Source organism: Anguilla anguilla, chromosome 2 (genome assembly GCF_013347855.1).
Source record: "Anguilla anguilla isolate fAngAng1 chromosome 2, fAngAng1.pri, whole genome shotgun sequence".
In the NCBI taxonomy this organism is placed as follows: domain Eukaryota; kingdom Metazoa; phylum Chordata; class Actinopteri; order Anguilliformes; family Anguillidae; genus Anguilla; species Anguilla anguilla.
The window spans coordinates 25,763,647-25,780,138 of NC_049202.1; the positions used below are offsets into that span (position 1 = coordinate 25,763,647).

Genomic DNA, 16,492 nt, shown 5'->3' on the forward strand with positions numbered 1-16,492 from the left:
AGTTAAGATTGCACCTCTATCAGTGCACAGTTAGGATTGCAGCTGTATCAGTGAGCAGTTAGACTGCAGGTGTATCAGAGTACAGCTGTATAGGTGCACAGTTAAAATTGCAGCTGTATCAGTGTGCAGTTAGACTGCAGGTGTATCAGAGTGCAGCTGTATCAGTTTGCAGTTAAGATTGCAGCTGTATCAGTGTGCAGTTAGACTACAGCAGTATCAAAGTGCAGCTGTATAGGTGCGCAGTTAAGATTGCAGCTGTATCAGTGTGCAGTTAAACTGCAGGTGTATCAGAGTGCAGCTGTATCAGTTCGCAGTTAAGATTGCAGCTGTATCAGTGTGCAGTTAGACTACAGCAGTATCAGAGTGCAGCTGTATCGGTGCACAGTTAGACTGCAGCAGTATCAGAGTGCAGCTGTATCAGTGCGCAGTTAGACTGTAGGTGTATCAGAGTGCAGCTGTGTAAGTGCGCAGTTAAGATTGCAGCTGTATCAGTGTGCAGTTACATTGCAGGTGTATCAGAGTGCAGCTGTGTAAGTGCGCAGTTAGACTGCAGGTGTATCAGAGTGCAGCTGTGTAAGTGTGCAGTTAGACTGCAGGAGTACTAGAGTGCAGCTCTGTAAGTGCGCAGTTAGACTGCAGGTGTATCAGAGGGCAGCTGTATCGGTGCGCAGTTAAGATTGTAGCTGTATCAGTGCGCAGTTAGACTGCAGGTGTATCAGAGTGCAGCTGTATCAGTGCACAGTTAGACTGCAGGTGTATCAGAGTGCAGCTGAATCAGTGCGCTGTTAAGATTGCAGCTGTATCAGTGCGCAGTTAGACTGCAGGTGTATCAGATTGCAGCTGTATCCATGCGCAGTTAAGATTGTAGCTGTATCAGTGTGCAGTTAGACTGCAGCAGTATCAGAGTGCAGCTGTATCAGTGCGCAGTTAGACTGCAGCTGTATCAGTGCACAGTTAAAATTGCAGCTGAGTCAGGGTGCAGTTAAGATTGCAGCTGTGTCAGTGTGCAGTTAGACTGCAGCCGAGTCAGGGTGCAATTAAGATTGCAGCTGTGTTAGTGTGCAGCTGTATCAGTGCGCAGTTGGACTGCAGCTGAGTCAGGGTGCAGTTAAGATTGCAGCTGAGTCACGGTGCAGTTAAGATTGCAGCTGAATCATGGTGCAATTAAGATTGCAGCTGTGTTAGTGTGCAGTTAGACTGCAGCTGTATCAGTGTGCAGTTATACTGCAGCTGTATCAGTGTGCAGTTATACTGCAGCTGTATCAGTGTGCAGTTAGACTGCAGCTGTATCAGTGCGCAGTTGGACTGCAGCTGAGTCAGGGTGCAGTTAAGATTGCAGCTGTATCAGTGTGCAGTTAAGATTGCAGCTGAGTCAGGGTGCAGTTAAGATTGCAGGTGTATCAGTGTGCAGTTATACTGCAGCTGTATCAGTGTGCAGTTAGACTGCAGCTGTACCAGTGTGCAGTTGGACTGCAGCTGAGTCAGGGTGCAGTTAAGATTGCAGCTGTATCAGTGTGCAGTTAGACTGCAGCTGTATCAATGCGCAGTTGGACTGCAGCTGAGTCAGGGTGCAGTTAAGATTGCAGCTTTATCAGTGTGCAGTTATACTGCAGCTGTATCAGTGTGCAGTTATACTGCAGCTGTATCAGTGTGCAGTTAGACTGCAGCTGTATCAGAGTGCAGCTGTATCAGTGCGCAGTTGGACTGCAGCTGAGTCAGGGCACAGTTAAGATTGCAGCTGTATCAGTGTGCAGTTATACTGCAGCTGTATCAGTGTGCAGTTATACTGCAGCTGTATCAGTGTGCAGTTAGACTGCAGCTGTATCAGAGTGCAGCTGTATCAGTGCGCAGTTGGACTGCAGCTGAGTCAGGGCGCAGTTAAGATTGCAGCTGTATCAGTGTGCAGTTATACTGCAGCTGTATCAGTGTGCAGTTATACTGCAGCTGTATCAGTGTGCAGTTAAGATTGCAGCTGTATCAGTGTGCAGTTAAGATTACAGCTGTATCAGTGTGCAGTTCTTGGAGGCAGAGCTTCGCTCAGGTCAGCCACCAGACTGAGAGTACTGCTCTGCACTTAGGGCTTTCTGCTCTTGAGAGGAGGATGCTGTTTCGTTGACAGTGCATGGCTCACCACACATGTCCCCTAAAACAGACACTTCTAAGGTCCCTCCGCTAAAGTACAGGAGATTTCTGTGCTCACATCCCTCCTGCTTTAATTTTCTTCCATTTGAGAGGAGGAAATGTTGTTCCAGAAAAATGTAGGATGGTTCGTTTCCTGGGATTTTACTTCTGGTACATCAAAGTTAACAAGTGTTTTAAAAAATTCTGTACATATTTTCTGTGTAAATGTATATATTTTTCAAATAAGCATATAATAAAAATATATTATTGTCATTACTGTAATATATAGCACAACAACTTAGATATGACACAGCACACAGCCTGTTACCTTACGATTTAACACCTGCTCCTGTCAGTTTCTTCATTCATATACTGTATATGCCAATGTGAGGTGAAAGAGACTGACTTGTCTTAAGACAAATGCAGGAAGTGGGCATGGACAGGTCTGATTTTATAACACCAAAGAGCACATTCTGACAGCCTTCCATCTAAGAGGTGGCACGGTTTGATCACAACTTACGGAGTTTGAGCACGGCTTAGGCAGAAGTACACAGGGAATTGAACAGCACTGGAAATTAGGGGAAAAAATCTGAGAAAAAAAAAATAACTACATGAAAGCACACCACACAATGAATTTAACTAAGAGGAACATAAATGATTCTAAAGGAAATATGAAATGGTTTTATAAAAAAAAACAAACAATTGAGACTTGATGACTTGTAGTCAAAATGACCAATTTTGCACTTGACTAGAGACTTGCCCATTATTTCCTGGGACCTGACCGAGAACCCAAAGAAAAAGACTTTCAAAACTGTGACTTGATTCCATCGCTCCCCCACAGTCTCCAATCAAATCCAGACTGCACCAGTGCCAACTGAGGCCAGTAGCTCCATAAGGTTCACATTTCATCGCTCTCTAGCGATCCTTCTCGGGTGCCCATGGACTGTATGACAAAGTCGCATATGAAAGGTCTTCCTCTGACTCAGCTCAGTGTGAGATCAGCTATCAGCTGGGGTGTGAAAATAAGCAGGCTGGCGACATCATGTGTTTTGGAGGAAAACCACAAATGTCTATAATCCTGAGTCAGCAGTATATACCACGCATGAACATGGCTGCAATTGCAACAATTCAGTTAAACAGACATTCCAAATTTGGTATGAGGTGTATGGAGAGGATTGTGAGTATAAGGCGGTGAATGTGCGTATGAGGAGTATGATGGTGAATTTTGGCATGAGGAGTATGGAGGTGAATTTTGGGATGAGGAGTATGGAGGTGAAAATTTGGGTATGAGGAGTATGGAGGTGAATTTGGGTATGAGGAGTATGGAGGTGAATTTGGGTATGAGGAGTATGGAGTTAAATTTGGGTATGAGGAGTATGGAGGTGAATTTGGGTATGAGGAGAATGGAGGTGAATTTGGGTATGATGAGTATGGAGGTGAATGTGCGTATGAGGAGTATGATAGTGAATTTTGGTATGAGGAGTACGGAGGTGAGTTTGGGGATGAGGAGTATGGAGGTGAATTTGGGTATGAGGAGTATGGAGTTAAATTTGGGTATGAGGAGTATGGAGGTGAATTTGGGTATGAGGAGAATGGAGGTGAATTTGGGGATGAGGCGTATGGAGGTGAAAATTTGGGTATGAGGAGTATGGAGGTGAATTTGGGTATGAGGAGTATGGAGGTGAATTTGGGTATGAGGAATATGGAGGTGGATTTGGGTATGAGGAGTATGGAGGTGAATTTGGGTAGGAGGAGTGTGAAGGTGAATTTGGGTATGAGGAATATGGAGGTGGATTTGGGTATGAGGAGTATGGAGGTGAATTTGGGTAGGAGGAGTGTGAAGGTAACTGTGGGTAGGAGATAACAGTAGGTTACACATTCCACTGTTCACAAGCCACCCGCCTCTCTGATAGGGAGTCAGGTTGTTTCTTTTTTTTTCCAAAAGAGGAAAAATAGGTCAGGTCAATAGGCTAATCCCAGTCCACATACGTACAGTAAACCCCACCCTCTTCTCCATCACTCCATCTACCCAGATCCCTGCCCCGTTACAACATATAGAGCCGAGAGAGACAGGTGCAGCCACAGACAACAGCTCACAGGATAGAGATACACCCAGACAGGCGAGGAAGGGGGGTGGGTGTGCCTGTACATGCATACACATGCATGGGGATGAATGGACTGTGAAGCAGTCATGCACATGCATTAAGTGCTTACATCATCTAACACAGGACCATGGGGTACAAACCTGAGGCCCAAAGCTCACTCACTGCACAGAACAATGGTAAAGGAAAAGAAACAGTAAAACATTAAAGCTTTAAAGAAATGCAAAGAATTGGCTGATATATCACAGCTGCAGCAAAGGTGTCATCAGATGCCTCAAACAGAAAAAACAGAGAGGGTATGGATTTATTTAATGGGGGGATGAGATGGAATGCTGGGAGTATTTTGGATGGGGAAGTGCAAACACATGCATTGAAGCAGGTATACATACAGCATAACACACATGCGCAGCACACACACACACACACACACACACACACACACACGAACACACTTACACACACACATACATGCACGCATACATACACGCAGGGAGAGAACCTGCCATTAGTATTCTCAACCTGAAGGGTTATTAATGGACTAAATATCAGACAAACATGGTTGCTATGGGAACTGCATCTGCAGCAGCCAGGAAGGGAGAGAGGACGTGAGAGGAGCAGGAGGGAGAGTGAGAGAGAGGCAGTGAAGGATTCAGAAACAGGGCAGCTCAGCTAAGCACAGGGAGGGACTGGAAAGAAACAGAGAGGGAGGGATAGAGAGAAAGAGGGGGAATTGTGAGGGAGGGAGGGAGGGGAGGAGAAGAGGGGCTTTAACCGTGACTTCTTCAAGTCTAAAACCCCAATTCAGCATAAACAGTGACCTTGAGAGAGGAGACAGACAGCACCAGCCAGTCACAATGGACTAGCTTTCTGTCGGGGTTTGTTTTCCTCAAATTCAAACCCATTCTCTTTGCATTACAAAGATTCTATTAATCAAAGAGGGTCTAGGTATTTAAACCCATGACTCTTGTACTTCCTAAGCAGCGTAAAACATTTTATATTTATATATATCACAATGCTGATGGCTTAGTACAATAGGAGGCACATAGACAGGTAGGCAGACAAAATGAACAAAAACAATGAGACAACTCGCATAAATATTTCACTATTCGGATTTATTCTCCCTCTGCTATTTAAGTCACACGTCCCTATTCAGAAAAGAGACTTCAACAGCGGAAGAGAAAAAAAGAAAAGAAATGAATGAATGGGATTTCTCAGTCTGATGAACTGATAAACATGAGATAAGAGGTAGCAGTGTAGCATAATGGGTAGGGTAGGCTTGTAACTGTAAGGCTGTAGGATTGATTCCTGGGGGGCGCTGCCATTGTACCCTGGGAAGCACTTAAGGTACTTAACCTGAATTGCTTCAGGAAATGTTTGTAAAAGAAAACAAGCTGTGTAAGTAATTTAATAAGGGGCTGCTTAAATGCAGCAACTGCGACAGCGGAGGAAGGCAACGTCTGAGGCTCGTTGTGTGCCGTCAGTTCAGGCCACTTGATAAGACTGTGGGATACATTCCCTTTACCCTTACCCTGCGGCTGTCTCGCGCGCCAAACTGTGGACCAGGCCATTCACGGCAATGCTGCATGGAAATCAGGGTTATATGAACGCAAGGAGCATTCTATAATCAGTGACACCTGGGATCGTTTAGCCATCCTGTCAGGAGTCATGCGGAACAGCGGATCTGTTTCTGTCGAGCTGTGTGGGCTCGTCCATTTACTCAGTCACCAACATTTATCCTTACTTTTGGCGATAACCAGACTACACTCTTAGGTGCCACAGCCAGATCTTTCATCAGTGATATCTGTAATCGCCCGAGTGCCCTGCATGTTCTAAAATCAGAAAGGGGTGGACGCACTTGATTAAAGACTGAGTAGGCACAGACTATGGGCTGGTCAAGGCACAATCAATACAGAGCCACAGCGCACTATTCAGCTGAGTCACTCGATGGGGGAAGCGGGGTAAAGAGAGAGGGAAAGAGATTGAGAGAGAAGGAAGAGAGAGAGAACAGAAGAGAGTGTTTTGTGAAGAGGACAATGAGCCACCATCTATTGCCTACAATGCCATTGCAACGTCAATATAGGGGAACTGATATTCCATTGCAGACCAGTTCAGTTCGTAAACGTGTTAGTCAATGCAATAAATGTGTCAGTCAATGCAATAATAAGACGCCTTTGCATGGCATGAGGTAATGTGGCATGCTGTGCAAATCTCACAGGAACATGCCAATCATATTTAGCGGAAATTAGGCTAAGATCAAAATCAGAGATCGACAGGGAGATACAGGTTTTCAGCTAAAATGGCATGACAAAGTAGTTGGAACATAAGGTGCACAATGACATCTGGATCCAGACATTTATGATAGACCCAGAAATATCACAAAACCCTTTTACATATGGTAAACTTATTTGCTTAATACGTCTTCTAATGGCTCATGGTAGCATCAATCAGTGAAAGAACTGCATTATCTTTGGGGAAAAATAAACAAGAAAGGATGCAACATGCTTCTGTGGAAGGTCGAGTGACCCTTGATTCACTGTGTTAACTAGACTTCATGCTCACAGCTATGGACAGCTGCTACTTTATGAGAATAGTACTTTATCTGACCTGTGTTTTGTATTTGCTGCAATGACCTTCGGTATGCACTTACTGTATCTCGCTTTGGATAAAAGCTTCTGCCAAAGAAAATGTAATCACGGGGGATGAAAAGATGTTAATCAGGGCTGCTGGGCACGGTGTGATTGGCTCAGGTGTGGAGGATTGCACTGTCTCAGGTCAGGCATAGTTAATGGATTTAAGCAAGGTGGGGCACTGGGTGTGTAATCTAAGTACTTGGTTAATGGGCAGGTAGCGCAGATGGGCGGGTGCTGGGGTGGTTGGGGAACAGATGCACCCCCCCTCGCCCCTCCCCCAGGCACCTCGATTCCTGCCTCCTGTGCGGAGTGAATGCGAATGCGGCAGCTCGGAGCTAAATATAGAGCAGCCCCACAAAGCAGCCAGCTCTGCTCCTTAAATATTTCATCTCCAGGGTAGGGAGGAAGACAGGGAGGGAGGGAGACAGGGAGGGAGAGAGAGAGGGAGGCAAAGGGGGTGGGGTGGGTTGAAGCAAAGGAAGGGATAAATAAAGAGAAAGGGATAAGAATGAGATATAGGTTGAACCGTCTGAAGAACAGTATGATACTGCTAATACAAATAAGGCAATCAGCAATTATCAGACAGGTCACAAAAACAAACAGTTCTTTTTATAACATGATGTAATCTTCTGTTGCAAAACATTATATTTATCACCAATAAATGTATTTTGGTATCATAGTGGGCTCCACCTTATAAATATTGGTTCCACATGCATTATGAAGAATAATGGTTATTGTTTTATTCAGATAGATCAGTAAGCTGCTACAAAATGTCCAACGCTAACAAAATTATGTTTGGTAGGCGGCAGCCTTGAAAAACACTGTGTCCTTCTCCAGCTCCACAAATTCTGTCATACATAAGGATAAAGACATGAGCTGTGAGTCTCCTTCAGTGAATCACTGGTGGGTTGTGTAAGCCGGGTTTTATGTGAGTGATGCATGTTCTGTAGTGAAGGAGAAAACCTTGTCAAAGGATAAACATGAAAGTGGCTCTGAGGAGAACTCTTTGTTCGTACAAAGAAAGGTGCCTAGATTTCAGAGGATTCTTTTGTTACAATATCCTGACAGATATTTGGAACTGTCTAAAATGTTACGTCTCTATAAAACCCTTACTGCAGGTATTTATGAAATGAATAATAAAAATAGCTACAATTCAGTTTTGGCCTTCAAATACCTGAAGCATGGCTAAAAAAAAATACTGCTCCATTCTGAGCCAGAGCACGAGCTTTGACAGTGCATACAGGTTTATATTTGTTTTTTGTGACCCTGAAGAATCTGAATTATAGGTCATTTAACAAGGCTTTTCATTTGCTTTATTCTTCATGTTCCAATTTCTGTTTATATATTTATTGCTTCATTATCATTCTTTCGACCTGTACCACTGTCGCCCTATTCATACCACTCGTTCTGCTCAGTACCACTCTTCTGTTCGCTTCTGTTAATACACAGACACTTCAGTTCTGATTGCATCATTATAATAATTTCTCTCTGCTACAGCACATTTTATAGCCACTCTACAGCAAAATCTGAGGCAATGGGTGCACTCTGACAATGTAAGCACAAGGTCCCTCTGTTGTGTACAGAAACATAGCACCGCCTTTTGAAAAGGTAGCAAAAACATGCAAAGTGGACTGCATGCCTATACAGAGAAGTTCTAATGAGCTAGATGATAATATATTATTATACTGTATTAACCTTTAGCAGGTTCCACATTGGAATCAGGAGTCTTATGTATTCATATGTATAGCAAAATCGATAGTACAATGTGAAATTTCTAAGAACATTAAACTGAATGGTTAAATGAGGAACTGCTATGTTCCTCATTCACTGATTTCTAAGGCCTGCCTATAATAACCTATGGGCGGGCTTTGGAAAATGAAGATTGCAGAGTGACGGTATACATCAGAAAGTGATCTTACACCGCAGAAAACGCAAACAGCATTGGCATTTAAGGCAGCAGCCGAGCACTAGCGGAAGCTAACATTCTTCTGAAGGGTCATTTACCCATTTTCCTGATAACTCAAAAGCATGTTTGATATGGCTAATCAGAATATACATAAAAGATAAGTAGTTCCTCTTACCATCGAACCATGAGAGTACACTGGTCCAAGAATAACTATTTGCCTTTCAGATTTCTGCAACTGCAGGGGTAGATTACCTGCGATCTTACTGAAGAAATATAATACCTCTCTGTTCCTCGGTGGTTGGTTAAATGCATGTATATCACATGCTGTAACCATTAAGGCCCAAATAATTTAGACTACATTTGGCAGAGACTAATTTTTGAGGAACTTTGTTTTAACCAATACCCTGAGAGTATACGTTTTCAATACATACAAACTTTTTACTTGTTTGCTCCTTGCATAATGATTTCCTTGTAACCATGTTTAAGAACTTTTAAAAACAACTTTGTTCACTTTTGGCATTTATTGCCCTCTTCGGACATCCATGCATGTTTCTTGCCGCTGCCATGTCACAAGTCGTGTTCCTCTCTGTACAAGAGTACATTCCATTGTGTGACTCCCCCTAGTGGAATGGAGCACTTCCGTTGTATGAACTGGATTTGCAGCGATATTCCTCTTCTGCATTTGTTTTCATTTTTGTATGAACTTTTTTTGAATTTGCATTGTTTCTGAACTAGCAGCACATTTCCTTTCAACCTTTGCTTCGCCATACAGCAGTGTGTTCCCTCTCTTGCAGTATGTTTCTGCTGTTGATTTTGGTTTAGCTTAGCTTTGAAATCTGCATCGTTTCTGGATTTGGAGCATGGTTTCCTTAATGTTTGAGCTTCCACCTTTGAAGAGAGATTGCCCTTGAGGGCCACCCTAGGAAAGTATACAAGTATACATACAAGGGTACATGAATGGGACTCCCCAGCAATGTCATTGTTTAATGCCCACCCCAACAGAGAAGCAGGTGTCATATTGGCAGGATCCATTCCAGATCGAGCCAGCTCCTTACCTCTTGAAGTGGCTGAGGAGGGTGCCCACCAGCTCCCCAATGCGGCTCTCGCCAGCGGGCACCACGCCCTGAAGGCACACGATGAGGTCCCGGCTGTCCTTGGTGTGGAAAACCACGAGCTGGTCCTTCCCAGGGGACACGCTCACCCCCGTCACCTGACACGACAAAGGGACACCATGCAGAATTTAATTTCAACAGGGTGTCATCACCGTTACCGGCTCATAAACTTTCCTTCATTATTTTTGACATTCTTGACCAACATGCAAAAGCACATCTTGCTTTAAGAGTTGAACCCATGTAGCAACAGCAGTCTAAGCAACATGACAGCATAACCGCAATACATTTCAAGAGGAGTACATTAACCAAGAAAAAACATCTCAAATGATATCAGGTCTTCTCAGGTTTGAACTGAAAACAAAAAATGCTGAAGAAAGAAAAAGGGATTCCCACACTATTGGGTAAAGCAGTGGGTTCTGCTCTATAGGCATGAGTGAATGCATAAAGAGGGGAATAAAATGGCTGTCTCAAATAACTCAAAGCCAAAAAATACGAAGTGAGAGATATTTTTCTGGTTGTTTGGCAGGTGCACATTCAACCCCAGTCAAATGGCACAAAACATTCAAACAAATTGCACCATCTAATCATTTAGAGATGAGATAGATTAGAGTGGCATCAGGAGTGCTTGCCAGCTGGACATTAAGCCATCTGCCTCTTGTTTCAGGATTGCTACATTACAGGATTAATACAACTATGCATGTGTACACATTATTAAAAAACTTTAGATTCCAAATGAAGGCTTGCTAAATTCGTACAACATTGAACAGCACTGAAAAAAACAAACAAAATAAGAGGTTTCACAGTGCAGAGTCTCCTACTGCAACCTGACCCGACACTACCGCAGACACGCGAAGGGCTGGCAAAATGTACCGCCAGTAAACGGGTCAAATGCTGCCGTTTAGACAACTTGCAGACGGAGAAGAAGCAAAAGGCCAAAGCGGATTGCCGTAATGATCTCCGGTTCAGCCTCTGGTCCGCCGCCTGCAGACAGACGTAATGCCTGGTAATGGGGCCCGGTCTCCCGCCTTCCTCTGGTCTCCTTGCTCGGCGACGCGGTTTCGACGACGGCTCGTTGAGCACACTGGAAAAACAGCTGGGGGTGAAGGCGAGGGCTAGAGCCGCTGGGTTATAGGGGGGGGGGGGGGGTCACTACCAAAATAACTACTGAGATAAAAGCCCATGCGCATGGGAGCCGGAAGCATCCGTGATCCTTTTTTGTGCGTCTGAGGGTCCTCTGGGGGCAAGGAACACTCAGACTTCTTCGGAACACCGAGGCGATGGGCCTGCTCTGCAAACGCATCCCTCTGCAGTCCTTGGCTCAGGACCCTCTGCCCCAGTCTTGGTTAAGAGCTGTACCCAAAAGGACTCGCTGTACCCGGTGGCCTGTGCAGTCACCAGTAAAACTGCAGGATGGGCACAGAAGGTTGGAGGCCACGTGAACTGTGTACCGTTTGCAGTCATGTGGCCGTTACCGGCAGGGCCCTTCCTCCTCCTGTACGCAGTGAAAGAGCTCAGAATGTCCACGGTTACATAACCCTAGGCTGAATCACTCTGGACATCCACAGCACAGAAAGGCAGCTGCCCTTGGTTCAAGCGGAGAAATCAGGACAATCAACAGAGCTGCTGGGGTGGGGGATTCTTTGCACAACAAAACTGAATACATAAAGCTAGCCAATTTTTTGACATTTTTTATTGAGATGCTAAGACAAAAAATGATATATATACATACACAATAATAACAAAAATGATTAGGATTATCTTAAAAAAGAATTTTGAATGTGCAAAGAAACTCTGGGTTTCTATGGCTGCATTAAAAGAAACCTGGGAAAACCTGGAACAAAAAGCGAAACTAATTCAACTGCAATTCTCCACAAATTCTGCAAGGACATCGTGGCTTTGTTTGGCTTTGTTTTCGGTTTCTGTTGCCCGTTTAGTGTCCCCTTACAACATATGGGACTTGGTGAGCATGTATGGCAAAGCGGATTGTGATGCCAAGTGCCTGTGTCTATTTTTACAACAATCATTTAAATATCATATAAACTGCAAATACAAATGCTGCTGATTTTACTGTGAACAGCTGTGTTGTGGTGACTTGAGGTGAAACTGAACACTGTCTGGGAAAAAGGCCAGTGCAAACAATGCTTTCTTACCAATATCAAAAAGTCATATCTAATTCACACACTGGGTCATCTTTGAACTACATATAACTATATAGGGTTTCACAGCAACTAATCAGTGCAGGTAGAGAACACAAATTACATGAGGGCTTAGAAAAGTCGAGAGGGAGGGAGGGAGGGAGCGGGGGAGTGGGAGAGACAGAGCAAGAGAGATTGCAGCAGAAATGCATAAATAGGAAGTGTTGAACCGAGCAAAGGAAAACAAAAGAGGGAAAGGCGGAAGGAGAGAGTGAAGCTCCTAGGAGGAGGGCAGAATCACACAGAGGAAGCAGATCTGTGAACACATGCCCGAGCGCTACCAGACATCAGCTGATCCTCCCTCCTGCACCGTTGCCATGACAACCCTGTCTCCCGGGAAGTTGGCATGACAACGGTGGAGCGCGCGAGAGAGAGAAGAAGACAGACGCAGGGAAGAAGTGAAGCGGCGAAAAATGTCGAGAACGGGGGGTCGATCAGGGCAAAATTAAGGAATGAAACGGAGGTGCCCCGAAGCGGCTGGATCCAACCGCAGCGCATCCTGAGGTCTTTTCCTCATTTGCATTTTTCCTCCCTGACCCTGCTCTCCATCCCCCCCGCTCTGCATTGGCCTGCCTCCAGACGCCTTTCACACGCTGCGCAGACCGAGCTGAACGCTGCTGTATTCACACCATCCCTTCTCTCTGTCTATGTCTCCCCCTCCCTCCTTTTCTCGCTGCCTGTCTTCCTTTCTCAGGTTCTGCACGTTTTGTACTGAACAGAGCTGTCAAAACACTGTCGGTTCCGTTCTTTGGTGTACCCCATCAATACGACTCTGTGTAAACACATTCGCTTTGTCCCGCTTGAACAATCGGGGAGACTGCACAGCTGGCTTCTATATTTAGCCCTAGGCACGTGCAGGGGCTCCTGATCTCCCCCCGACCCCCTCCCCCAGGATATACGAGGGCTTCTCGTCTCCCACCAGCACACACACAGAGAAATCATCCAAAGAGCTTTGGCTTCGTGCGACAGGAGAGAAATCGCTGATGGTCGCTCGTCGCAAGGTCAACTCTTCGGGTTTAAGCCCGTTAAATCCCACACTGATCCCGCTGACAGTTCAAGGTTCTGAACCCCTCAGCGCTTAAGAGGTGACGGTGCTTTTAATGCAGTATGAACACAATGTGGATTTCATCAACCGAGCTCAGATGGGCAAATCCGCATGGACTGTGTCCTGTAACGGCATTACAGAACATACTCAATAATGAAGTTTGTAGAGTGGATGCAAAAAATTATAATATAAAACAAAAATTTCTGCAACACCTGAACGGAATATGTCAAACGTGAAGCATTGTACAATATTCATGAAAATCAGGGGTGGCACATTTTAAGATTTCCTAGAAACAACGGCAAACTGATTTGTCCTTGCAATTACTGAAGTACACTTTTTATTTATTATTCCACCATATTTTTGAAAGATAATAATAAAAAGAAGAAAAAAAAAAGATTTTCCAGTTATATTTTTTTGTTAGTTTACTTGAGTAAGCAATGCTACAATATGCTGTGCGCTACAATGTAACAATGCTATATGTAATACAACATAATACAGTAGCTCCTCATCTGGGAATCAAACCTCCAGCCTTGGAGCTGCCCAATTCCCTGCACTGCCACTTTATATATATCATCTCATTGACATATGATAAATGCTTTTTAGCTGACAAACTGTCCAATATTAACAAATTCTCTGTGTTGACTGAAGTAACTAAAGTGTTTCAAGTACCATTGTAAACAGCACCTGTTAGCCATGGCAAAGAAAAACATGTTTTTTCCCTTTTTGAATTGGAATTAAGTCAAGTGGAACATAAAAGCACTCCCCAATGCAGAAAATGTCACCAGAAGAGAAAACAGAGGAACAACAGAAAGATGACCACTGAAAGCACAAATCTCTAGTTACCCCGTAGCACTGTATGGTGGAGGAGGATGACGCTGTATATTACGTACGTTGTACAGTGGGATGCTCTTCATGGGCTTGTACTGCTTGAGGGGGTCCATCTTGTACAGATGTCGGTCAGTAATCAGGACCGTGCGATCCTCCGACTTGTGGAAGCGGTTGATCTAGGAAAGGGAAACCCACCGTCACTGCCGCGGCAACGCAATGCGTTTCAAATCAGAACTCCGCCGGCGAGCGGACGACAGGGCCCGGCTGCCGTGAGGTCGAAGGAATGCAGCACTTCTCTTCGGGGCGTCAGGGGAAGGAGCACCTCAAGGAGCACATCAAGGCAACATCACGGTCCTGCAGATTCCTCCTGTACAACATCAGAAGGATTCGACCATACCTGACGACGCACTCTACCCAGCTGCTCGTCCAGGCTACGGTGACTTCTTGCCTGGATTACCGCAACTCTCTCCTTGCGAGCCTGCCAGCTTGTGCCATACAGCCACTACAGATGATTCAGAATGCCGCTGCCCGACTCATCTACTACCTTCCCGAATTCTCCCGCGTCACTCCTCTGCTGCGATCGCTCCACTGGCTACCGGTCGCTGCCAGGATCCGGTGCAAAGCCCTGACCCTTGCCTACACTGCAGCCAACAGAACAGCCCCCATCTACTTGCAGGACATGATTCAATCCTATGTGCCTGCTCGACCACTCCGCTCTGCAGCAGCATGGCGCCTTGTACCCCCTCCCACCTGACCAAAGGGATCACAGAGCTTCTCCACCCTAGCTCCCCAGTGGTGGAACGAACTCCCCATCCCTCTTCGAACCTCCCCCTCACTACCCATCTTCCGCCGTGGACTGAAGACTCATCTCTTCAGACTATACCTGGACTAACTACCACCACGCTGTATATTTCACTCTAAATCTCCCCCCCCCCTTCATGATGCTTGTTATATGTTGCCCCATCCCAGCACTTTTTGGTAATTTGTATTTGTCCTAATACTGTAGCTTGTTCTTCTGCCTAGTTGGCTTTGCAGAGGTTAGGTCTGAATAGTGTTCACTGTGTGAAACTAAACTGTGTTCTTGGCTAGAAATAGCTGTACAAAATAAGTATTGTATCTTATCGAACCTGTGTTTAGTAGTTGTCTATGACCATGAAATGCACTTTTTGTACGTCGCTTTGGATAAAAGCGTCTGCCAAATAAATGTAATGTAATGGGAACCCACCTTGCGGACGTTGCAGGCGAAGAGGACCCTCATGAACTTGTCCTTGCGTTGCAGGTCGTTGGACACCAGGGTGAAGGAGGACGCCATCTCGGGGCTGTCCCGCTTCTACAGACAGATAATGGACAGACGTGTGAAAAATAAAATCTAATTTGAAGGAGTGGAGAGAAAGCATGGCAGAACAAAGCCTCCTGAGTGAAGGTAGAGGGATTCTTGGCACTCACCAGGTAGTTGCCTTCCCATGCCCTCTGTAGGCCCAGGTCTGCCCTTTGACCTTTCAGAGCCTCCAGAGTGGCCACCTTGGCCCTCATTTGCAGCATCTCCTCAGGTGACAGGCCTTTGATGAGGGACCACGCCCACCACCTGCCCCCCACCCCCACGCCAATGAACACAGCGTGAGACACAGCGGTTTCTCAAAAGAAGGTCAAATCCTACTTTTATCACAATACCATGCTCATTAATACAGACAGGCCTGAGGCTACAGGGAGCGCTCGCAAGCACAAAGTGAAATATTAACTGAGCACTGGCGCAGCGTTCTCTGCCGCGGTCACACGGAGGCAAAATGAACGCCGACCTGTTGTAGATGCTCCTCAGCGACTCCTCGAACCTGCGCAGGACTTTGGGCGGCATGGGCCACTTGATGTGCTTCCCGTGGTCCTTCATGGTGCGCACGTGTTTGAAGCAGCGGTTCATGTCGCGGATGTATGTCCGCACTTTGTAGCGGCGGTAGGCACGCAGGAAGGTGAGGGCGGCCCGCATGCGCCGATAGCGCATTCTGGCCACCGTGCCGCGCCACACCTACGGGCCAGGACAAGGAAACGGGCAGGTATTAAAAAAACTGCTGCATGAAAACGCATGCACATGAGTAAGCAGGAAATGCACCCAAGGGTGATTCAGGGCCAAGTAGTATACCTAAATAAATATGATGCATTCGGTAGAATATGATACATTATTGGGAGCCTGCTGGAAGCACTGCAGTTACAATGATATAACTCCCTCCCTGGGTTAACGATGCATGGTACTAGGGCCCCAGAGAGTGATTTCCCATGTAATCTACCCTAGTTTTATCACTGTTGTGCTGCAAATAATATATTTAGCTCGCTGTATAGCAGTATAGCCTGATTCGCAAATGGACAAACTACACAAGGGACACAAAGGGTCGTGCAATGTCTAGTGAACTGCCTCTGATTTCAGAAACAGGATTAAAGATTAGGCAGAACCATCAATCAACGTCACCTTGCATCAAAATAGCCTAACATATACATATTTAAATACTTCGAAAATACAAATACGATACAGATACTGCAAGACGAATACCCTATGCAGGCATA

General features: G+C 45.4%; 1 protein-coding gene across 1 annotated transcript in view; it reads right to left on the reverse strand.

Moving 5' to 3' along the window:
- The window catches only part of myo1d (myosin 1D), a 93,044-nt gene that overhangs the window by 12,618 nt on the left and 63,934 nt on the right, over nt 1-16,492 (reverse strand). Inside the window, exons 17-21 of the mRNA XM_035403756.1 lie at nt 15,736-15,959; nt 15,386-15,524; nt 15,165-15,269; nt 14,002-14,115; nt 9,815-9,969 (exon numbers count right to left, since the gene is read on the reverse strand). Of these exons, the coding sequence (XP_035259647.1) occupies nt 9,815-9,969; nt 14,002-14,115; nt 15,165-15,269; nt 15,386-15,524; nt 15,736-15,959 (737 nt within the window). The remainder of the gene's footprint in view (nt 1-9,814; nt 9,970-14,001; nt 14,116-15,164; nt 15,270-15,385; nt 15,525-15,735; nt 15,960-16,492) is intronic.